At 40.6% G+C, this 23,625-nt stretch overlaps 1 protein-coding gene across 1 annotated transcript in view; it reads left to right on the top strand.

Moving 5' to 3' along the window:
* The window catches only part of OTUD7B (OTU deubiquitinase 7B), a 54,656-nt gene that overhangs the window by 10,624 nt on the left and 20,407 nt on the right, over positions 1 to 23,625 (top strand). Inside the window, exon 2 of the mRNA XM_021688062.2 lies at positions 20,533 to 20,682. Within this exon, the coding sequence (XP_021543737.1) occupies positions 20,598 to 20,682 (85 nt within the window). The 5' untranslated portion in view covers positions 20,533 to 20,597. The remainder of the gene's footprint in view (positions 1 to 20,532; positions 20,683 to 23,625) is intronic.

Below are 23,625 nucleotides of genomic sequence, written 5' to 3'. Positions count from 1 at the left end.
ATGCATTTCTGAACTTTAATTTGGAACCAGTTTTCTTTTGTAGTTATCTTAAGCTCAAGTTTTTTAATAAAATGTTTGTATCTCTCAGCACATATTTAGTATATATTGGGGATGGTTGTCAGGGAATGTATAAGGATTGTAGGCCAGAGTACACTGTGGGAAATCAGCCTATGATGAAAACTTCTGCTGTCATTAGCTACATACAATTGATTGAGTTGGCTTTAAGGAGCGTACAGTTTCTTTGAGTAAATGACCTGCCACCCTGCACTTCCTGCCACCCCCGTATCTCCTCTCTAAGTCTTGATAAGGGAGATCTGGTGGTAGGGAAAACCATGGAAGAGAAAATTACCTGTGGCCTTTGATTTTCTTTGGAGACTTAACAGGAATGAGGATATGAGCCCTAGCTCCTGGCACCAGACTCTTACTTCATGGTTCTCCAACAGTTCTTAGGTTAAGGGAGCCCTGGGTGTGATGAGTGGCGGGGGGGGGGGGGGGTGCGGCGGGAGTGGAGAGCAAAAAAACAAAGAGATAGTGGGAGTTAGCAGATATTGTGGAATAGGATTGGGGAACAGGAATGGAAGAATGGGGATAAGTATAAAAATTTAAAGAGGTTCTGTTTCCTCTCATCCTTCAAAACCTGGCTTAGAAGTCTTTATAACCCTGGTACCTTAACTATATCCGACTTGTATCCAGGCCACATACCTGCTTGGAAAACATCATATATAGAATTCAGCTTTGAAAATATCAGTTTTGTGTTCTAAAATAGTTCTTTGAAAAGTCAGGGTCATTTTAAATGAGTTGGTCTACTATTGTCTTTTGAATCATTAATAACTGAGCCTTTAGTACTAGTAAGTCTTGGTTTTTATGTGAAGGAAGTCTCATGTGAAGAACTGAGAAAGACAATGGGAAAATATCATGCTGCTAACAAAAATATTTTAGACAGCAAGTTCTTATCTATTTTAAAAACTTACCTGCTCTTATGAATTCCTTTGTGAGTATTTGCTTTCGTCTTCTTTGAACAAGAGCTCACCTGGCCGAGTGTTCATTTTCTAAAATTTTCCATCAGTACTAAGGACAAAATTATCTGACATGAAGAAAGCTTGGTCCATTTTTGATGACTAGGGATAGAGACTTCCCAAACTCCTCAGAATTCTGAAAATAGAATTCGAAAGTTAGACTTAATATCTGCTGCATCCTGGTTTCTTTGGTTGCCTAAAATAAATTCCTAGCTATTTGGCACAAGGTGACCTCTCATTTTAACAACATTAAATTCCTTCTCTCTCACATCATCTTTGACGTTTTTTGTAATATGCTAGTTCATTATGGAAATTAGGATAAAAAAATCATCTACACAAATTTCTCTTGATGTTTGCTGCCAGCTTGAGACTATAAATTCCTTTCTACTGAATACCTGCTGTGTACTAGAATTTGGACAACATGCTCTAAGGAGATGCTAAGGAAGTGTTACCCAGCAAATAAACTAAACAAGTAGTAGGAGAATTGGCCCCTTGGGAATTTACATTCTGTGTTAAATGGGAAATAGTTTCATATACATAAATACATATATAGAAAAAAAAGAAATGTGAGAAAGAAATACAACTACAGAGTAGTATGTATATCATCATACAGCGTTTTAGAACTGAAGGGAAATTTACACATTGTCATCATTTTCTAGGTAAGGAAAATGAGGCCCAGAAAATTTGACTTGTCCAAGGTAGTAGTTACTCTCAACAGCAAACATTTTATTGAATATTTGCTCTCTGAAAAGTTAGGCTTCAGTAAATAAAGAGTTAAAGTCATGAAGAACTTAATTATTGTGAAGACTGAATTATTTGCATAAAAAGATAATACGAAGCCATGGGTACTAAGTGTCAAATGAGGAGTACAGTTGTACAGAATTACATAGATTTTTTTTTTTTTTTAAATGAAAGTAAGCTCTATTCCCGACGTGGGGCTTGAACTCATGACCCTGAGATCAAGAGTCGCATGGTCTACCAACTGAGCCTGCCAGGTGCCCCAGGAATTATATGGAAGTTTAGAGAGAGTGGGTAGGGGAAAATTTTATACTTAGGCTAATCTAGACCTTAGAGGAGAGAGAAGACTGGGTAAGTTTAGAGGGCAAGGCATGAGAACAGTGAGCATTCAGAAGGCATTTGAGGCATGAGAATAGTGAACGAAGCCTGCCTTGTTTTGAGGGTAGAGCAAGTAGACAAGCAACAAGATTAATAAAAGTTGGAGAGTTAGGTAAATTGGAGAGGGCCTTAAATCTCAGGCAGAGGAATTTATACTTACAGTGAAAAATCCCCAAGCACAGAATTTTATGTGTAAATGAGTATTTTAGGAAAATGGATTTCAGCTATGTAGTGTAAAGTGGAAGAAGAGAGACCAGACTCCTTTCCCCAGTTATAATAATCCTGGGGAAAGGAGTCTCTACAGGGGTGATGGTAATAGAGAAAAGAGATTCCAGTGATTTGAAGAAAAGTAAATAGAATTTGGTAACTGCGTTTATAGGAAGGGTAGATAATAGTGCACGTGCTCTCCATCTGGATTGTAGCAGTAGCAGGGCTGGGTTTGGCTGGTTTCTAATGCATCTGCTCTCCAAAGGGATACTTTGGTGGAAGCCTTTGAAGAGCACTGAGTCTAGCCCAACATTCTTAGTTAATACTGAATACATAGTTTAAGTGACTGGTTTAAGTTTGCAGAACTTGGTGTAGAGCCCATTCTTTTGACTGTTGGCCAGTGATCTATTATATCCTATTGCTTAAGAGGAGGTGGGTCAAGTGGTTAAAAACACAGAGGAGATGCCTGGGAAGTGAAATGGGAAGTTGCAGACCACATTATGATGAGGTTTACCCACAAGCCCTTTCAGTTCTCATAGGTTTTCCTTATCTTCAGACACTAAATGTGTATACTGTTGGGCTCATAATGCAACAGTGACCCGCGTTCCCTAGAGCTATCTTCTGACTTTCAGTTTTTCATAGTCAAGGAGAAAGATTCCTTCTGATTTTGGATTTAATTGCATATACTCTCTGACTCCCAATTTTGAAGATGCAGTATCTTTCCCTCTGCATGTAGATAGGTTGTTGTGGTTACAGGCTGTAGGTGAGGTAGCCTCAAAGGCCCCATCAGTCTTTTTGGAGTAAAGGGAGGAGGAGAGTTTTGGACCCAGATCTTTCAAGCTTATTTACCTTGTCAGCAGTTAAGAACAATTTACTTACACAGATCTTATTACCTAAAAAGGTCAGTAAATACTGTGAATCAATAGAGTGTTTTCGCTAATGGGAAGTTTTTAGAGAATTAAATAGCCTTCTAAAAAATCCTTTGTATTTGGTTTTAGATTTGTAGTCTGGTATATGTAAGATGTGACTCGGTCTCACTTCTTTTCCCTTCTATTTTTCTTTCCTTTGCTTTTCTTTTCCGTTTCCTATTCTGCCAAGCTTTTATCTGGTAATGACAGATACCTGAAGACTCACAATAGCATTATCTGGACCAACTAGCATTTATTATGTACCTACTACACGGGTCTGTTATTTAATTTCATCTGCCAAGATGAAATATTCCTAGATTTTATGACTAGGGCCCTAGTAGTAAACATTTTCCAGTGCTTGGCTTCTACAGTTCTTACCCAATTTTAATCTTTGCCATGACTCTTCTGTTACAACTTCTGACCTGGCTGGGAAGTGAAGAAAACTTTACTATTTAATGGTGAGACCTACCATGAGTTATACTAAGTACTTTATATATCACCTCACTTAATACTCAGAACTGTTCAATAAGATAGGTAGGTATTCTTATACCTATTTACAGATTAATTCATCTAAAATATTTATTACTGTTAATAAAAATATTTGTCAATTCAGCCAAGATATTTAGGTACTGTTGAAGGTGCTGAGGATACCACAGTGACTATCAGATGAGGTCCCTGATAAGGCACAGAGAAGTTAAATAACTTGCCCAAGGTCACACAGCAAGAAAGTGACAGAGCTAGGATTTACATATAGATCTGGTGGATTTCAAAGGGAATGTATGCAACCACTGTAACACACTGCCATTGATATATATTGCATGTTCTTTGTGATTACTTAAATAAATCAAGTTATAAAGCTAGGTGCTACTCCCAGTATTGCTTTGTTTAAGAAGGTTCTCCATGGGGTGCCTAAGTGGCTCAGTTGGTTAAGTCAGCGTCTGCCTTTGGCTCAGGTCATGATCTCAGGGTCCTGGGATTCCTTGCTCAGCAGGGAGCCTGGAGTCTGCTTCTCCCTCTGCTCCTTTTCACCGCTCGTGTGCTCTCTCTCCCTCTGTAAAATCTTAAAAAAAAAAAAAAAAAAAACAAGGGGATTTTAAAAAATTAAAAAAAAAAAAAGGTTCTCCATGAATCTAAGAAAGAAATCTGTTGGTGCTGACAAGCACACCTGCCCAATAATGCTTTTCCTCTCTTCCCCTCCCGTCTCCCCATTCCCTCTCCGCTCACTCATACCTGAGTATAAACTGGACAGTGTGACCTGCTTTGGCATGTGGATATGTTTGTGTTTTGAGGACTGGGAGAGTTTTGTTTGTTTCCTTGGCTTCCTGAACGTTCCTTGCCCACTTGAAAGTGCTTTCTTGTAGCGTGATGGTGAGTAATGTGTTGTTAACATTGTAATGTGGTCATACCAGTCGGAATATTTTTTCTTTTTCCCTCAGTTCTCTCTGATGAGTATGTGAGTGGGGACTCTTGGGTCAAACTTGCCTTCTGTAGTTCATTCAAATAGAGAAGGCTTTCTATATTTGGAAGACTAGAAAATAGTCTTGAGGTTGGGAAGACTTAAAATCCAATGTCTGGGGTGTCTGAGTGGCTCAGTTAGTTAAGTGTCTGCCTTTGGCTCAGGTCATGATCCTGGAGTCCCAGGATCGAGCCCTGCGTTGGGCTCCCTGCTCAGTGGGTGTCTGCTGCTCCCTCTCCCTTTGCTCCTCCCCCTGCTCATGTTCTCTCTCGCCCGTTCTCTCTCTTAAATAAATAAAATCTTAAAAAATAAAATAAAATCCAATGTCTTCTGCCCACCTGAAATTCAGTTTTGTGGGGCGCCTGGGTGGTTCTGCCTTCGGCTCAGGTTATGATCTCGGTTCTGGGATCGAGCCCCATGCAGGGCTCTTGCTCAGCGGCGAGTCTGCTTCTCTCTCTCCCTCTGTGATCTCTCTCGCTTTCACTCTCTCGAATAAATAAAATCTTAAAAAAAAATTCATTTTTGTTAGTATTCTAGTTTATTCTTTAGCTAGTGAGATCCAAGAGAGTTACTTGTTTTCAGTTATGTCCGTTATCACCGTGTGCCATATTTCAGATGAACGGTGTTTGTTCTGGAGTTAGCAGCTTAAAAATAGGCACACAGGTTTTGTGGTAAGCATTACCTAGTAGGAAGCACTAGGTAATGCTGTTTAGGTCTGTGAGACTGAGAAGCTGAGTTCCAGTTGAGTTCTAGGGATTAATTAGGGGTGGAATCAAGGTAGTGTTAGAACTAGTTGGTTTTAGGGACCCATGTCAATTAAGGATTGGGATTTAGTCATATCTGTGCATGACACATAAGGTTAATAAGATGATTTATGTGGATGTGTCTAACCCAGTGCTTGGTACTTGATTGGTACACAGTAAATATTAGTTAAATCTTTAAAGGTACTTGAATGGGGAGTGTTGTCAGTTTGTCTTTCTAGGGCAGCTTTCTCATAATTAGAAGAATATTTATCTTTAGAAGAATATTTATTGATCATTTAACTGTGGGTAAAGCATTTGGAAAAAGGATTGGGGTATTGAAGATTTCTTTCTTTTTTTTTTTTTTTTTAAGATTTTATTTATTTGACAGAGAGAGCACAAGCAGACGGAGAGAAAGGGAGAAGCAGGTTCCCTGCTGAGCAAGGAGCCTGATGTGGGACTCGATCCCAGGACCCTGGGATCATGACCTGGGCCGAAGGCAGCTGCTTAACCGACTGAGCCACCCAGGCGTCCTGGGGTATCTAAGATTTCTATCAGAGTCTTGCTGAAACTGTGGTCTTACCATGTACAAATTGAATCAATTAGGCCTAATTTAAAGGAAATTTGTGGTTTTGCTTTGTTAGGGTCAATCGTATGCTTTTTTGATAGGAATAGCTTCTTGACCCTGTTGTAGAGTTGAAAATGCTTGCTTTTCAATTCCAGTTAAGCTCGGTTTGATTATTGATATTTGAGATAGTTGTCTATGGTGTTTCCTTTTTTTTTTTTTTTTAAAGATTTTATTTGACAGAGAGAGACACAGCGAGAGAGGGAACACAAGCGGGGGGAGTGGGAGAGGGAGAAGCAGGCTTCCCACGGTGCAGGGAGCCCGATGTGGGGCTCGATCCCAGGACCCTGGGACCATGACCTGAGCCGAAGGCAGACGCTTAACGACTGAGCCACCCAGGCGCCCTATGGTGTTTCCTTTTATTCTCTGCATTTTTTTCAGTGAATAAAATAATATATTTGCAAGTATTTTGTGAACTGTAAAGCTAGCATTTGCTATTACCACCATCACTACCAATAATAATGTTAAAAATATTAATGGGATAGGACTCATTCTAATGAAGGTTGGTTTCCTGGAGTAATTTCAAGAAGAAAAACTCAGAGGACAATGGGATATTTGCCAAATGACTTGTGTACTAATTTATACCTTTTGTACTTTTTGTGGAAGGGAAAAGGAAAAGCAGAGACTTGTCACCCTGAAAACTTGGCCGGGGGCTATGTCATCATGAAGGGTTGCCTATAGTACTTAGATATACACTATTGTGGCAAGAAAGTTAAACAGGATTTGTCACATATTTGACATAGTACATTCTACTGGAAGCATCTGTCTGTCTATATAGGAAACAGCTCCTTCCAGTTCATTGGTAAGATCAACTACATTCCGTTACTATGGATCCTATACTGATAAAATGTATCAGTCTAGGACATTATGGCCTCATAGAGTGGTAAGATTAAGGAAACAGTGCCTTTGACCAAAATATTTAGCTAGGTGTTACCATCAGAATCCTTTATAGTCAACTTCGATGATTGGCATTCTTAGAGAAGAACATGTGATTTTAATAATTCAGAAGAGCAAGTTGTTTAGTAAATTTTGAAAAGACTCTTTTTTTTAAAAATATTATTCTTTTTTTTTAAGATTTATTCATTTGAGAGAGCGAGAATGAGAGAGAGTACATGAGAGGGGGGAGGATCAGAGGGAGAAGCAGGCTCCCCGCCGAGCAGGGAGCCCGACGCGGGACTCGATCCCGGGACTCCAGGATCGTGACCTGAGCCGAAGGCAGTTGCTTAACCAACTGAGCCACCCAGGCGCCCTGAAAAGACTCTTACTTTTAAAAGTTTACTCTTCATTATTTTCTGTCTCCTGATGCCTGGAACTCAGTAAATCTGTGTTGAATAAAGGAAGTTAACTGATACCTATCTTGGGGTTTTCTCTGGAATCAACCTGTTAGATTAACTTCTAGAAAGCAGGGATGATGACTTATTGGTTTATGTATCCCTTCACTTAGTAGACTGCCTGGCATGGAGTGGGTCCTTACTAAGTTCTTACTGAATGATTGAGTCAGGAAGTTAAGGTTTTCATTAAGGAAGAATTGCAGTGACCTGGTGCTATGGTGCTGATGGTGGCCCTTCCTAAGAGGAAGAAGAGATGTCGCGTTCCCACAAATCACCATGAATCAGAGTGAATGTGAGGAAAGTGATTGCTTTGATGCTGCCAGGCATTTTATTTACTCTTTTGGATGGGGAGAAGTAATGTGTTAAAAGTCGATGCTTTATGTCTCTCTTGTTTTTTATTTCATGTCTTATTCTGTTCAAAATTTAGTTATTGCTGCGATTTCATAACAGCATATGAGAACTTTAGCATAGCTTCAGACTATCAATAGAAAAAAAGAAAAATCTATCCCTTTGTCACACTTAATTTTATCCTAACCTCTTGCTACAAAACTTCAGACCTCAGGGATATAGTGCTAGAAGAATATTTCCAAATCCAGCTTATATCTTTAGTGGTGATGAACAAAACAAAAATGGGGATTTGATTTTAGCATGCCCTCATGACTATATATATAGATGATTTCCCTTAATATGGTTGCTTAAGTGATTATATTTCCAAATTATGCATCTTTTTCTTTGATACACATCTGTAGAAGTAAGAGATTTATCTGGGTGGCAGAAGGAAAGGAACTTTTCATAGATAAATCCACAAAGTAGATCACATGGAGAATTGAAAGTCATCGGTGTATGTCAAGTCAGGTAAAGATTGCTAGAATAGGAGTCAACAGGCGTGGTTGGGTGGTTCAGTCCGTTAAGTATCTGACTCTTGGTTTTAGCTCAGGTCATGGTCTCATGGGTCAAGGGATTGAGCCCCACTTTGGGCTTCACGCTCAGTGGGGAGAAGAGGAAGGTCTGCTTAAAGATTCTCTCCCCCTCTGCCCCCCGCCCCACTCATGTGCATGCACAAGCTCTCTCGTGCTCTCTAAAATAAATAAATCTTTGGAGAGGAAAAAAAAGAGTAGTAGTCAACAGATTTATGTTCTATACACAGTTTTAGCACTAGTTAGCTCTGTGACTCTGGGCAAGTCACTTAATCTCACTCACCAGTGTTCTCATCTGTAATTTGAGGGTATGGAATGAAGTGATCTCTGACGTCCTGGTTCTAAAGTCCATAATTCCAAAGTGCCAAACAAGGAAAGTAGACTGACTTTCTGCACCTCACCACGAGGCTTGTTCCACATTAGACCCAAATGTGAAGGGTTAATTATGTAAAAATAGAAGTGTGTAGTCTGTGTTTCTAGGTAGACTAGAAGTTAGAAGTTAGATTATATTATATGCTTATAACTAATTTTATGTGCTTAAATATAAGAGGCATGGTTGCTTTTATTTATTTTAAATTTTATTTATTTGAGAGAGAGACACAGGGAGAGGAGCAGAGGGGGAGGGAGAGGGACAAGTAGACTCTATGCTGAGAGCGGTTTAAAAGGTTTTTTTTTTAGAATGAGAGAGTGCATGGTAGCGGGGAGGGTGGTGCAGAGAGAGAAAGAGAGAGAGAATCTTAAGCAGGCTTGCGCTGGGTGTTTCAACCCTGAGATCATGACCTGAGCTAAAGAAATCAAGAGTTGGATGCTTAACCAACTGAGCCACCCAGGTACCCGAGGCTCTGTTGCTTTTAAAAGAAAAATTATTGGGATGCCTGGGTGGCTCTGTCGCTTAAGCATCTGCTTCAGCTCAGGTCATGATCCCAGAGTCCTGAGATCGAGCCTCACATTGGACTCCTTGCTCAGAGGGGAGCCTGCTTCTCCCTCTGCCTGCTTCTCCCCCTGCTTGTGCTCTTTCTCTCTCTGACAAATAAATAAATAAAATCTTAAAAAAAAAAATAAATAAAGATTATTACCACAAATGGCACAACCTATACAGATGAAAGAGACCCAAATAGAGACCCAAAATTATTTGGGTCTCAGGATATCCTGGGTTGGAGTTTCTGTTTCCTAACTCCAACCTAGAAATAGAAATATGTGTGTATTGGTGGAGTTGGTGGGGAGTGGGGACAATGGGGCTAGTAGTGTGGGTGAATATGGATAGTATTTTTTTTTTTTAAAGATTTTATTTATTTATTTGCGAGAGAGAATGAGAGACAGAGAGCACGGGAGGGAGGAGGGTCAGAGGGAGAAGCAGACTCCCCGCTGAGCAGGGAGCCCGATGCGGGACTCGATCCCGGGACTCCAGGATCATGACCCGAGCCGAAGGCAGTCGCTTAACCGACTGAGCCACCCAGGCGCCTGAATATGGATAGTATTTTAAAAAGCAAAATAATAAAGAATTCCTTAGTCTGTGGAGTTTACATGGCTAGACCAATTTGATTTTGTCATAAGTCCCTGTAGAACTGATATAAACCCTGTATTCAAATTCAGAATACCTGGGTCCAAACTCCTTGCTACCTGGGTATCATTTAAGCTTTGTAAGCTTCTCTGTGTGTATGTATTTTCCATCAGAAAAGAGGGGATTAAAAATCTCGAGTATTTAATTTTTATAATTTTTTTTTTTTAAGATTTTATTTATTTATTTGAGAGAGAGAGAATGAGAGAGAACACATGAGACGGGGGAGGGTCAGAGGGAGAAGCAGACTCCCCGCCGAGCAGGGAGCCCGATGCGGGACTCGATCCAGGGACTCCAGGATCATGACCTGAGCTGAAGGCAGTCGCTTAACCAACTGAGCCACCCAGGTGCCCTAATTTTTATAATTCTTATTAAATGAGGCCTTCTTTGTGAAAGTGCTTTAAAAACAGAAATTACAGCAAAAGAGAAGCTATTTTTAGTGTGAACAGACAGCTTTACACATAGAGTCGCATAGACCTTGATTATATGTATCTATGGGGTGAATAATGACATTTGAAACCAGTAAATAATTCACAAGCCTATTTTAGATATAGACTAGCTCTCAGTCATCCATACACATGGACTAGCATGAATAATTTAGAACTACAAATATTTGTTAGGCATTTACTATGTGCCAAGCAAATTTTTAGGCCTGTTTAGAATTTTTTTAAAGTATAAAAGAAAGGTGCCAACCTCAAGGATCTTAATTCTATCTAGAATGTATCTTGTTTTCCAGCCTGATGATTTCTTACACATCCTTAAAGATCCAGGTTGAGAAACTTCCCTAACCCATCCAGGTAAACTAGTTCTTATACCTCCTCCTATCCCACTGGGCATGAATAACATGTTTAGATTTCTCCCAACAGACTGAAATGCCCTGAAGGTAGGACTGTGGCTTCTCTTCTTCATTGGTATCTCCAAAGGCCCTAGGGCAGTGCCTGGTACATGGTGGACCCAGCTGGGTAAATTTTGATCGAATGACTGGTAGTCAAATTGGAGAGATAAGATGCAAGTATCAGGAAGGCCAACTAATATTACAAGGCAATATATGATAACAGCAAGTGCCAGTGAATGTTGCACATACTGGGCCTGGAGGAGTTAAAATGAGGTCTAGATATGGCCAGGACATATGGAACTATGGAACTTGCAGATGGAGAATTTTAAACATAATAATAGTAATAAAAAGTATCTTTCTTTGAACTGAGTTATGTAATTTTACAAAAGACAAATATCTTTTTCTAATTGTTTGAGGCTTTTAAAAAATTAGTAGTTGTGTGCTGAAGGAAGTTAATTTACCAGAAGTTTACAAAATGAATTAATTTCCTATGGATAGCTAATTGTAGATAGTTCATAATTAGAATTTTTCTATTTCCTTTTTTTTTTTTAAGATTTTATTTGTTTATTTGACAGAGAGAGGGACAGCGAGAGAGGGAACACAAGCAGGGGGAGTGGGAGAGGGAGAAGCAGGCTTCCCACTGAGCGGGGAGCCTGATGCGAGTTTCGATCCCAGGACCCCGGGATCATGACCCTAGCCGAAGGCAGATGCTTAACGACTGAGCCACCCAGGCGCGCCTGCTATTTCTCTCCTTGAATAGAAGTTCTCTGACAGTGAAATGACCAGTAGTTAGGAATCAAGAAGGGGAGAGAAGATTGTCTTCAGCTACTGAATGTGGGTTAATTCAGAGAAAGAATGACTAGCCTCTGTTGATTTGTAGTATCTATTTTTTTCTCTCATGTCAAAAGTTTAGTAATCAGAATTTTTAAGGGCTTAAGTAGAACTTTTATTTTTACAGACTATTCTTTTAAAAATTGAATGTATTGAGAATCAAACCTTGAACTATCTTTGACCCTCCCTGAAAGGAAAGAGAAAAAATTCGTTGTGTGTGGCAAATAGAAATTCTGGTCTGGATCTAAAAAGATAAACATTAACATGAGTTTTGTTTCTATTCAAGTTACTGTTGTTGTGCCAATTTTATAATAACAGACTTTCTCTATGACTCTCTCTGCTCTTATTTTTCTAAAGGTCACTTCCATTGTACACGTCTTCCGAATTATTAAATTTCCCAAGTAACTGTAATCTTAGTAGCCCTGAAAAGACAAATTCCAGTTTATAGGGAGTTCTCTGAACTTCTCCCTGATCTTTATATCAGCATTTGGCTGTTAATGGGTTTGTCTCTTAGAGATTCATTTTGCTATTTGTAGGCCTGATTAAAAAAAGCTAGAAATTCTTGGGCGCCTGGGTGGCTCAGTCGTTAAGCGTCTGCCTTCGGCCCAGGTCATGATCCCAGGGTCCTGGGATCGAGCCCCACATCGGGCTCCCTGCTCGGCCAGGAGCCTGCTTCTCCCTCTCCCACTCCCCCTGCTTGTGTTCCCTCTCTCGCTGTGTCTCTCTCTGTCAAATAAATAAATCTTTAAAAAAAAAAAAAAAAAAGCTAGAAATTCTTGAAAAATATAGTTAAATCTTGTTCTGACACATACACATACTAGTGGTAGTAATAAAGCCATGAAGCCAGTTCTTGAGTCTTTACTGGTATGTATCCACAATAGCATATAATAAGCTAATAAATTGTTTGGGAATGGTAAATTATATGATTGAGTTTTTTGGGTTGAGTTTTTTCTCTTAAGTTTGATTTAGGGAGAGAAAGTGGCTATTCCTTGAATATACACGGTCATGGAGGTAGAAAACAACTCAGAATTGTGCAGGGTGAGTAGGAGATGTAAACATTTTTTTTCCAAAAAATAGACAACATGTATGAGATTAAGAGAATATTATAAAATCTTTGAATCTGGAATGAGTAGAGTAGTAAGGGATAAACATGGGGAGGTAGGATTGGTAGATTAAGACATTAGAATTTCAGTAAATATGTGTGAATTTGCTATTCCTGGAAATTGGGGAATGAATGGGCTACTTAGCTGTGTCTGTACGTCTAGGAGAGGACAGACATTTCTCTTTTGCTGTGATTTTTGAGGGACCATCTGGTAGAAGGTACAGCCCAAGGGGTCCTTGCAACATTTTCTTGGAGGCTCAAGGAGTTGAAAGACACTGGAATGGGAATGATAGACTGGGTCCTGTGTGCATGTGTTGATGGTGCCTTGGAAATGGCTGTGGGACTGGAGGGTTTGTTGGAGATGAGTAGAGGGAGCTTTTGGAGGAAAGGTACAGGGGCTGTATTGGGCACTAGTGGAGTGAGGCGGACTATGTGGGGGGAGTTAGGCGGAAGAAAGGCAACTGACCTTTTTTGAGGACTTACTTTGTGCCAGGCACTGCCCTAATGTATCTTCAGTTAGTTAATCCTAACAAGAGGTCTGAAATGCAGGTATTTCCCCCATTTTATACATGGAGAAATGGAGGCACAAAATGGTTATATTATTTACCCATAGGACAGCCGTCAGAAGGTATACTGGTATTTGAACCTAAATCTGTCTGAATCCAGAGCCAGTTCTCTCTATCTCAGTGTGGTGTTGAAAGCAGTTGAAACAGGGAGGGTAGACTGGCACATGGGTGGATGGCATGTGCTTTCTCAATTTTCCTCCCTGGACTAGGGGTGCTGTGGTGCAAGGGTTTGGTCTCTGGAGTCCACTTTTTACCTTTGTAACCTTGAGTGGATTACCTAACCTTTGTGAGCTTTAGCAACCTCATCTGTAAGGTAGGGTTAATGATACAAACAAACCTCTTAGAGTTACTTGGAAGTTAAAATGAAATAATGTCTGAAGCTTTAATGCATATTACTTCCTGTCACTTCTTTTTTTCCTTTTAGACCCATCTTTTTATCTCTGGGTTGTAGCATAGGTCTGCATAGGTCTCTTTGGTGTGGAATTTGGTCATGTTCTCTCTCTCTTTTTTAAAGAAGGTTATATTTTGTTTCTTTCACTTGTAAGGACCCATATTGATTAAAAACGATCTGCCAAGGGAGTCATTTTTCCCTCCTACCTAATCAAGAATTGTGTGAAATTTCTAAGGGTTTTTGTCCCTCCTCTTTCTCCCTGTCTGGATTCCTTGGGACTGACATCATAGACATGGAGGAGTCTCTGACCTTTGAAAATTCTTGACAGTCTTAAATGTTGTGGTTTTCCAGAGAGTTTTGGGAGGGGTTGGAGGGGACTCAGACACAGCTGTAGTGCATCACTGGAACTGGGAGAGGGTATAGTGTGAGAATGTGGACGCTTTGGGGGATGTAGGAGATGAGAAAATGTAGGGTCAGTAGTTTCTCAGGCATTTTAACCTAACTGTTATCTATAATCAGTATTTCATTTTGGGTCATTTTTCTCTGTTACTAAGTAGTTGGGCATGCAGAGCATGCAGACTGATTGTAATGTTAGTCTGAGTTAAACAATGTTTAGGAAGAGAAATTTGTTGCAAATAAGATCATGTAACAATCTTAAGCAAATGTTTTTGAGATGAGCCACTGTTTTAGACCTGCCTATTTACAACACTGATTATCTGATTATCAGCAATAGTGGTGTGTGTGCGCGTGTGTGCGCGCCCGCGCGCGCACGCACACAGTGGGGGTACTGTACAAATACAGTTCAGTTAATCTGAACAGAAATTGAGTATCTACTGAGCGCTTGGGTATTAGGGATACAGGATGAACAAGATAAGATTCCTGCCCTCAAATTGCTCATGGTTTAGTGGGGGAGACAAACGTATAAATAAGCACAGGTACTCTGTGGTGTGATAAATAATATTACAGAGGTGGAATACCATGTGCAGCAGCAAGGAGGAAGTGGGCAATTTAAGTTGGGAAGCCAGAGAAAGTTTTGCCAACGAGGTAGTACTCAAGTTAGTCTCATAGAAGAGATAAGAATTCACCTGCTAGACCACAAGTCATTCCAGGCAGCAGGAACAACATGGGCAAAGGAACTGAAATGTGAGCGCATGGTGTACTTGGGGAACTACCAGGACGGGAGGGGGAATGGTGGGAGGTGAATGAGGCCGGAGAGTGAGGCAGAGCCAGATCGTGAAGGGATCTTAAGCTTTAGTCATTGAAGAATTTAGAGCAGTGATTTGTAATACCTATTTTCATTTTAAGGGTGATCAGCCTCCACAAGCAACCAATGGCTGGAGAGAGGAAGAGGGAGAAATTAGGAAGCTATTTCCTAGAGTCCAGGTTATGAAAACCTGAGAGAGAATAAAAGAGTTGTAGTTTATGAAAAGTGTGGGATGGATTTGAGAAATTTTAAAGGTAAAATGAGTAGAACTTCATAAAGGACTATTTGTGAATGAGGATAAGGTAAAAGAGAAGTCCAGGGTGGCTCCCAGGCTTTTGTGACTTGGCTAATAGGGCGGATGATGGTACCATTTGCTAGAATAGGCAATACTGGAAGAGGAGTAGCTTGAAAGGGGGAAGGACAGAGATGAGACAATGAGCTCTTGCTTTTAATGTGCTGAGTTTGAAGTGCATGTGGGATTCCCAGGTGAGCTGGAGAGTTTGGGGCTGTGGATACATTTGAAGTTATCAGCATTTGAGTGCTCAGGGACATGAATGAAATTCTCATGCATAATATAACTTGACAAGATGGAAAGCCTGAGGTAGAATGTTGGGTGCACTAACCCTTGGTTAGGAAGAGGAGTCCACAAAGGTGACCAAGACACGGAGCCAGAAGAGGCAGGAAGAGTGATCAGTAAGTATCACATACTACAAAGAGATCACTTTAGATAAGCAGGTAAGGAGAATTGTGATCCTATTTTAAGTCAGTGCCATTCTCCTTCAGTAGAAGCACATTTGGATAGGATGAGCACTGCATCTAAGGTGAGAAAGTAGCATCAGCGAATGTCGATTTTAGGGAGTTTTGCAGGGTCGAGGGGAAGAGCAGCTGGTAGGTAGGGACAGGGGAGGAGACCTGAAGGAACTCCTCTTGCTTTGTGTCGTAATTTTTTCTGTGAAGTTGGAGGCAAGGTCATGGGTCAGGAGTAAGGGGAGTGATAAGGATTGGGTAGGAGAATGGTGGAGGTGTGGGATAGTAGCTGAGAAGATTGGTTGACTTGTACCAAGGTCAAGCAGAAAACAGCCGTGTTTCATTGAATGTAATGAGACTGAATGTCATTTACTTGTAGTTGGATTTCTCTGCATGGTTATGTGATCTTATCTTGCTCACTGGCCCCAGGTAGTAGCCAGAAGTTGAATGTGGGAGCCATCCAGGTTGGGCAAATGAAATAGAATAGCAGAACTAGGTTTTTGCTGGAAAATAGGTGATCAGTCATTGGGTTCACATTCAGTTAGGCAAGAAGGGACAAAGTGACATCTATCCACTTTTTTTTTTTCTCAGTCGTTACTGCTGTCATCCTAGTCCAGCTCACCAGCATGTCTTTGCAATAATTTCCACTTGTGCTCCTTCCACACCCGTCTCACTACAACCAGGGGGATCTTTTACTATTTCAGATCTGATCATGTCCTGCCCCTACTTACAACCCATCAATGGCTTTTCATTGCTTTTAGGATAAAATCTCAATGTTTAGCAGGGTCTTTCAGGCCGCCTCTTAATCCTCATTTTGTACTATTCTCACCTCCATGTTTCTTCCTGTGTTGATATATGTTTCCTCTGCTCGGAGCATTCTTTCTTTCCCAGTTTGTCCCTCCAATTCCTACTCATTCTTTGGTCCTTAGATGTAATATCACTTCCTTGGGAAAGCTTTTTCTGACACCCTGTAGGAGATAACACCCATCTCTCCAGCATTTCTTTATTACAATTTTCTGTGAAATTTTGTGGGTTTTTTCTCCAGACTGGAATCTTCCTGAGGATAAAAATTGTGTCTGTCTGTTGTGTTTCTAATCCTGAACATAGTGCACCTAACACGTAGTAGGCACTCCATGATTTTTGTTGCATTAGTGAATAAGGTGGTTAAGGAATTGAATGACTTAATCTGAGGTGAGGATATCTTGAGGTAAGAGAGCAGGTTTAGTAGTAGAGAGGGAAAGCTGGAAGGAAGATGAGATTGTAGCCAAAGTAAGATTTTGGATGTTGAAAATAGAGAGGTGGAGTAGTTTTAGGAGATGGCAGTGTTCAGGACTGAGATGCTGGAGCATTTGATGAGATTATGAAGCTCTTACGGCAGAAACATTGGATGGGTTGTGTAGGTGGATGTTGAAATTGCTGAGGAAAATGGTAGGATTTAAAGTGAGGGCGATACAAGGCAGGTGTCTAAGTCTTTAATAAATAGATAGGCATAGCCCTTTCCTGTGTGAAAGCGTTCAGGAGGTAAGAATCAGTGCTGTTTTGGGGTTCAGTAATGCCCTAGTGCCTTGGGAGGCAGTATGGTGCGGTGGGGTATGTGTCCAAAATATCTGGGTTCAGACTTTGGGCCCCCTACCCGACTTTTCAAGCCTTATTTGTTTCTTTGTTTGTAAACACATTTTTGTATGAAGAAATGCTTTCTCTAATCTTTGTGAAAATACCATCATTCTTGGGTGTGGATTTTATTGTTCTGGAGAAGAGAACACAGGCCATTATGTGGAAGTCATAGAGGGAGGTGGGCTGGTGATTTAATTTAGAAAAGTGTTTTCTAATGATTAGATCTGTCCAACAATAAGACGGACATCGTGGCAAAGGAATGAGTTTTCCATCAAAACTTGTATCCATCCATGCAGAGACTGGGTGATTTCCCTGTCAGAGATGTAATAGAAGGATTTCTGCAGGGGGCGGGGCAGACACTGGACTAAGTAATCACTAATGTCTCGTCCGGTTGGAGGACTGGAGGGTTTTGACCCCAATTGAGATTTGTCTAAACACCATTCAATCAACAGATGTTTGAGTGCCTCCTCTGTTTTGTTTGAAAGTTTGAAAGCCAGTATTTTCTTTTTTTTTCTTCCTGTGTGCTGAGACAGAGCCAAGGACTGTGTGTTTTAGTCCATGTTGTGGATATTTCCCATTTGGAATTTGAGAAGCTCAAACCAGGTGTTGGTGGTGATGTAACAAAAGCTACTGTCCTCTCCTGTTGGGTGGGGTTAGGGTGGAGTCTGTGGCCTGCACCTGGAGGCATCAGATATAAGAATGTGCTGCCAAGACGCTTGGTTTAGTGCTTTGAATTTTTTGGCAAGTTGTTATAGATAATGTTGGATCTCTAAATTACTTCTCAAAAATACTTTGTTGAAAAGAATGACCTACTGTGTTGGCAAATGAGATCTGTGATGCCATGACATTGATGGTTTTTATTGGCTTCTCAGCCACAGGAGCCTATGTCTGGCTGGGAGATGGCCTACATGCCTGTGGCATAATCAGCTCTTCTCTCTTCTGCTGAGCATCTTTTTGCTGATTGCTATGTGTGTGCTTACTGTATACCTCCCACAGTCTTTCAGAAATTTATTAAAGTGGCTTTACTAAGTTCCTTCGAATTTTTTTTTTTTTTTTAAGAGAGAAGATTGAAATTCATTTTGCAGCTATGCTCTTGGTTTTGGATTAGTCATGCTTTCAAGTTATTTGGGCTGCAGCCATCTCCTGTGACCTCTAAGACAGTGACTAAAATGGGCTTGGAGAAGAAATTCTTGTCTTTATTAGGGGAGGGAGAAACCACTCATTCATTATGAATTCTGAAGGAATTTAATTCTTAAGTATAAAATGTAAGAAACTAATTTATTTGATAACTTGACATTTTGAACTTGAGGTATGTTAGGCCAAAAGTGACTTATGTATTGGCAGCCTTTTCTGACAATTGGGATATTGAAATGGAAGGAAATTAGACATTGGTAGTACATAGACTAAAAGAGAATGTCAGGATCATGGTTTATGAGGCTATAGTGAACTGGAGAAGTTCAGTTTTTAAACCTGGAAAGGATCTTAGAGGTCATCGAATCCAAGTCCAGGATGAACAAGAGGCAACTGAAACCCTGTAAGTAATTTGACCAAAGCCACCCAGCTAACATATATAGGTGTAGGTAAAATCATATGGTACGAGGGTGGCAGAACTAGTGACAGTATGGATGATGTCTCTTCAGAAAAGAGAGTTTCTGAAACTTGGAGAGATGGATTGGGACCAGGGCAGACTCTTAGAAATAGAGGGGTGATAGGAAGTACGAAGGACCCTGGAATTTCTCATTTGTTAAGTTAAGCCGAAAATGGATTGGTTTGGTGGTGGCTGGTGTGGAGGTTCACTTAGTCATTTAATTATTTACTCCATCGGGCATTGATTGACTGCCTACAATATTGTAGGTGCTGTGCTAGGTGGTAGGTGTTGGGCTACAAATATGAATAAAACATGTCCCTGCAGTCAAGTTAGTGACTTCCTGGTTTTATGACCCACAAATCGTTGCTGTTTATTTGCCTTAATATTTCTAAGGAATGCAGAAAATCAGGATCTGATCATACCACTAAACAGGCTGTGTCCTGGCATTGGGGGAGGTTTGAAGAAAAGGTATCTGAGTCACCCTTAGACTTTAGGTTGTTTAGGAGGAGATGTTTCTGCAGAGTCACCTGAGTCACCTTTTACCTCTGAGAATTCTACTTTTGGCCTTCCCGAAAAGGCAAGGGATTGGTGGGTGTGGTAGGGCAGGTGTGTTATGGTTACTTTAGGAACAAGCCCTCTTCTCCAGAGAACTGTAGACCTGTCTAGTGTGTAGAATTTGGTTAGAGATTGTTCTTCACTCTGTTATTGCTTCCTCGGCTGGGACTGCTAACTTTAGAGGAATGTGGATTGGTGCCAGGCTATCAGATCAGGGACAGAGTTTCTGCCAAAGTCAAGTCTGAAAGAAGAGATCTTTTTCAGGTAAACTTATTTGGCTCATTTGTCCGCGGTAGAGAAAGGCTTGTTTCCTGGGTTCATGAAATTAGTGGACAAAAATTGACTTTTGTGTACCTTTGAGATCTTCACTCTGCTTTGCATAATAGCTTATTGTTTTATTTTGAGTAGTTTTCACTATCAGCTTGCTCCTTCCATGTCCTCAGCTAGCCTCAGAACACTAGTCAACTCTAAAGTTATTCAATGTATAGTGCTCATTTGTTCATTTACCCATTCATTCCGCAAATATTTCCTGAGGGCCTGTATGACACGCACAGTGCCAAGTGATACATGCTGAGGACACATTAGTGAACAAGAGACACAAGCACTTGGCTTTCAAGAAACTTACATATTAGAGGAGGAGGCTAGACAGCAACCTTTTAAAATAATTTCAGGTTATATCAAGTGCTGGGAAGGAAAGAAACAAGGTGGGAAATTCTTCAGGGTGGTAGTCTGCTGCTTTCTTCCATTAGCTTGGGTAAGCAAACTGATGATAGAAATGGAATACTCTAGAAAGGTAGAAGAAAAGCATTATTCAGAGTGACATTAGACTTTATGATTAATTTAGTAGTTAGGAAATTAATGAGGAGGGGCGCCTGGGTGGCTCAGTCGTTAAGCGTCTGCCTTCAGCTCAGGTCATGATCCCGGGGTCCTGGGATTGAGCCCCACATGGGGCTCCGTGCTTGGCGGGAAACCTGCTTCTCCCTCTCCCACTCCCCCTGCTTGTGTTCCCTCTCTCACTGCCTCTCTCTGTCAAATAAATAAATAAAATCTTTAAAAAAAAGAAATTAATGAGGAATTAGGAAACTAATGTTGCTCTTCATAATAAATTCAGCTGAAATGAATGAGCCGGGATAGTTTCCCCTTTTGGTTAGGAAGCTGCTGAAATTGGGCTGTGATCATCCTATTTCAGTGTAATTTGAGCCTTATGTGTTTATTTCCTCCTCAGGTGGAGGCCTGAATTTTGATATATGTCCACCCTACCTCAGCTGCCTGAAAGTACTTAATGATCACATGACCCTGGACATGGATGCTGTCCTGTCAGATTTTGTCCGTTCCACAGGCGCAGAGCCTGGGCTGGCCCGAGATCTCCTGGAAGGTAAGGAGTCACAAGGGGGAAAATAAGAGAAAAAGTAAAATGCGATGTTTATTGTTAGGATGACTTGGAACATACAAAGATACTTTGTGTATGGCAGACCTTACATTTACCTCGCTTCTAATAATCCACCTGTGTATGACTCACCATAATTTTAAAATGAAAAATCCCGTTTTCACTTTGAATTTTTGGTGTAGCCTTCTCCACTGTGAATTTATGCTCAGGTAATGCAAGTGAAATTTTATATTAATCCACTGAAAGCACAACTCTAGATCTGTAAGTCGTCTTCTTTATATATAAATGACTTTGGGATCATTCATCATTTTGTTTCTTTCCTTCCCTAATTTGTATGGGTGATTCTATGTAGAGTGAATTAAGTTAATGTTTTTATTTTGCTGCCTTTGTTTACTTATGTCTGTATGTACACATAATTGTGAACATTCTATATTTTAAGGTCCTTAAGGCTTAGAATCATGTCAGTAGGATGCTTTGTTTGGAGTCATAATTAACAGATGTTTTTTTGTTGATGGAAATATATAATGACACAAATGGGTAAGCCTGAGGAGAAAGGGGCAGGTTCTTAGTGTACATTCTGATGTTTTAGATTGTCAGCCCTTAGCAGGGTGTGACAACTTGACATTTGCTTCTGCCTCTTACTTAGGAAATGAAAGATCTGGGTTTGGACTCCAGTTTGCTAATTCAGTATGACTCTGCCCTTGACTGGCATTTTTGGTTTTATTTCCTAGTACCTTCTCCCTCTTATGTTTCAGCCTGGCCCAACTTGTCACCTTTCCCTGGTCACGTTAAGTTGTTTTCTAAGTCTGCAGTGTCCCTTCCTCCATTATTCTCCTGAAATTCTCCTCATCCTTCAGGATTCAGCTCAAATGCTTCCTCTTCCTCTTGTAACATGTGTTGAATGCTGTATGTGTGAAGTACTTGGGATACATTATTTTATTCTTACAAGCACTCTAAATATAAGTTTTATTATCCCACTTTACAGTTTTAAAAACTGAGGTTCAGAGAAGTTAAATGGGATTTGAACTCAGGCAATCTGGTTTCAGAGGCTGGCTCTTAACAATTACGTTACAATTAATATTTGTGTAATCTCTTTCTCTCACACACAGACGTGCACACACTTCTCTGCTATGAAGGAAAGGTTGAGGGTACTATGGAAGTGTAAGAGAGAAACCCAATTTAGATACAGGGTGCAGAAAGGCCTTTCTAAGGAAGTGACCTTTGAACTGAACCCAGAAGGGTGAGTGGGAGTAACAAGACAAAAGGGATAGAGAAGAGAGTGTTGATACAGAAGCTTATACAAGGACCTAAGATGAAAGAGAGTTTGGCACTGGGTAGGAAGAGTGGGGTCAGAGTGGTAGGAAATAGAAAGGCAGGAAGCAGAATATGGGGCCCTTTGTAGACTGTGGTAAGGAGTTTAAATGTCATTCTGTGTTCAGTGGGAAGCTGGTGAAGGGTTGTAATCAGGGAGTGACGTGATTGGATTTGAATTTTGGTTGAAGGCTGTGGAACAGATTGGAAGGTGGCCAGAGAAGTGATCAACCCAGTTAAGACTGTTGCCACGGTTGAGGTGAGAGATGATGATGGCTTGAACTGCTGTGGTGGCAGAAGAGAGAAAAGTGGACAGATTTAAGATAGAATTTAGAAGGGAAATCAAAGGGCCTGATCTTCATTTTCTCCCTGCTTCTTTCTCGCTTTTTCCTTTAAAAGTTAACTTTGGTTCATAGTGTAAAGAACAAATTCGAGAGGGGACATGGGGACATGTTAGGGGAGGAGAGACTAGCCGAGCCTCTCCCAGAGACCAGGGGACAATCATGAGGATCTGCATGGGCACAGTGACAATAAAAATGGACAAGAAAGAACAGATTTGAGAGATGTTTCATGAGTGCAAACATTGACTAGATAGTGAGGGCGGAGGAGTTGGATCTGAGTAGCAAGGAGCTGAAGGTGACGGAATTTTCTGGCCTAGAGGGCTTATGATACCATTATCAGTTTGAGGAATATAGAAGGAGGAGACGTAGCAAGTCTCAGGAAGGAGGATGATGGACATTCAGTTTTGGACAAGTTGGCTGTTAGGACCTGATTTTAAGGAGTTTATCACAAGTTGCAAATACAGAGCCAGTATTCAGTACAGTGTTCTGTATTTCCAACTGTGTGGTAAACATGCATTCATTCATTTGTTGAGTCAGGACAAAAGTCCTTCATTCTTCAACAAATATTTATTGAGTACCTACTATGTGCCAAGTTCTAGGTGCTCGAACAAAACAAAACAAACAAAAATCCGTGCCCTTATGTTCTAGCAGGAAAAACAGTCAATAAATAATAACCATGATAACCAAATCATTGTAAAGTATATGTTAAGGTGTGAAGTATTATGGGAAATGATGGGTAGGTTGTGATTTTTACTTGGGTAGTTAAGGCAGGCCTTATTAAGAATGTGACATATGGGGCGCCTGGGTGGCTCAGTCGTTAAGCGTCTGCCGTCGGCTCAGGTCATGATCTCAGGGTCCTGGGATCGAGCCCCGCATCGGGCTCCCTGCTCCACGGGAAGCCTGCTTCTCCCTCTCCCACTCCCCCTGCTTGTGTTCCCTCTCTCACTGCCTCTCTCTGTCAAATAAATAAATAAAATCTTTAAAAAAAAAAAAGAATGTGACATTTTGAACAAACACCTGAAGGAGTGTAGATAAATTGGGGAGAGAGCCTTCCAGGCAGCGGGGAGAGTTGTTGGAAAGGCCATAGGTGGGAGCAGTCTTAGCATGTTTGTAGGGACAGTAAAGAGGCCAGACTGACTGAAGCAGTGTGAGCAAAGGGAGCTGGAACAAATGGCAGATGTAATGGCTCAGAAGTAAATTCATCGGGTATTAATGATTCATACAGCTTAACTGGAAAATTAGAGTAATAACAGATATCACAGCAACAGCAATAAATACA

The sequence above is a fragment of the Neomonachus schauinslandi genome, chromosome 4 (genome assembly GCF_002201575.2).
Source record: "Neomonachus schauinslandi chromosome 4, ASM220157v2, whole genome shotgun sequence".
Lineage (NCBI taxonomy): Eukaryota > Metazoa > Chordata > Mammalia > Carnivora > Phocidae > Neomonachus > Neomonachus schauinslandi.
The sequence above is the reverse complement of the archived record's forward strand: the minus strand, read 5'-3'. Positions and strand labels throughout refer to the sequence as shown.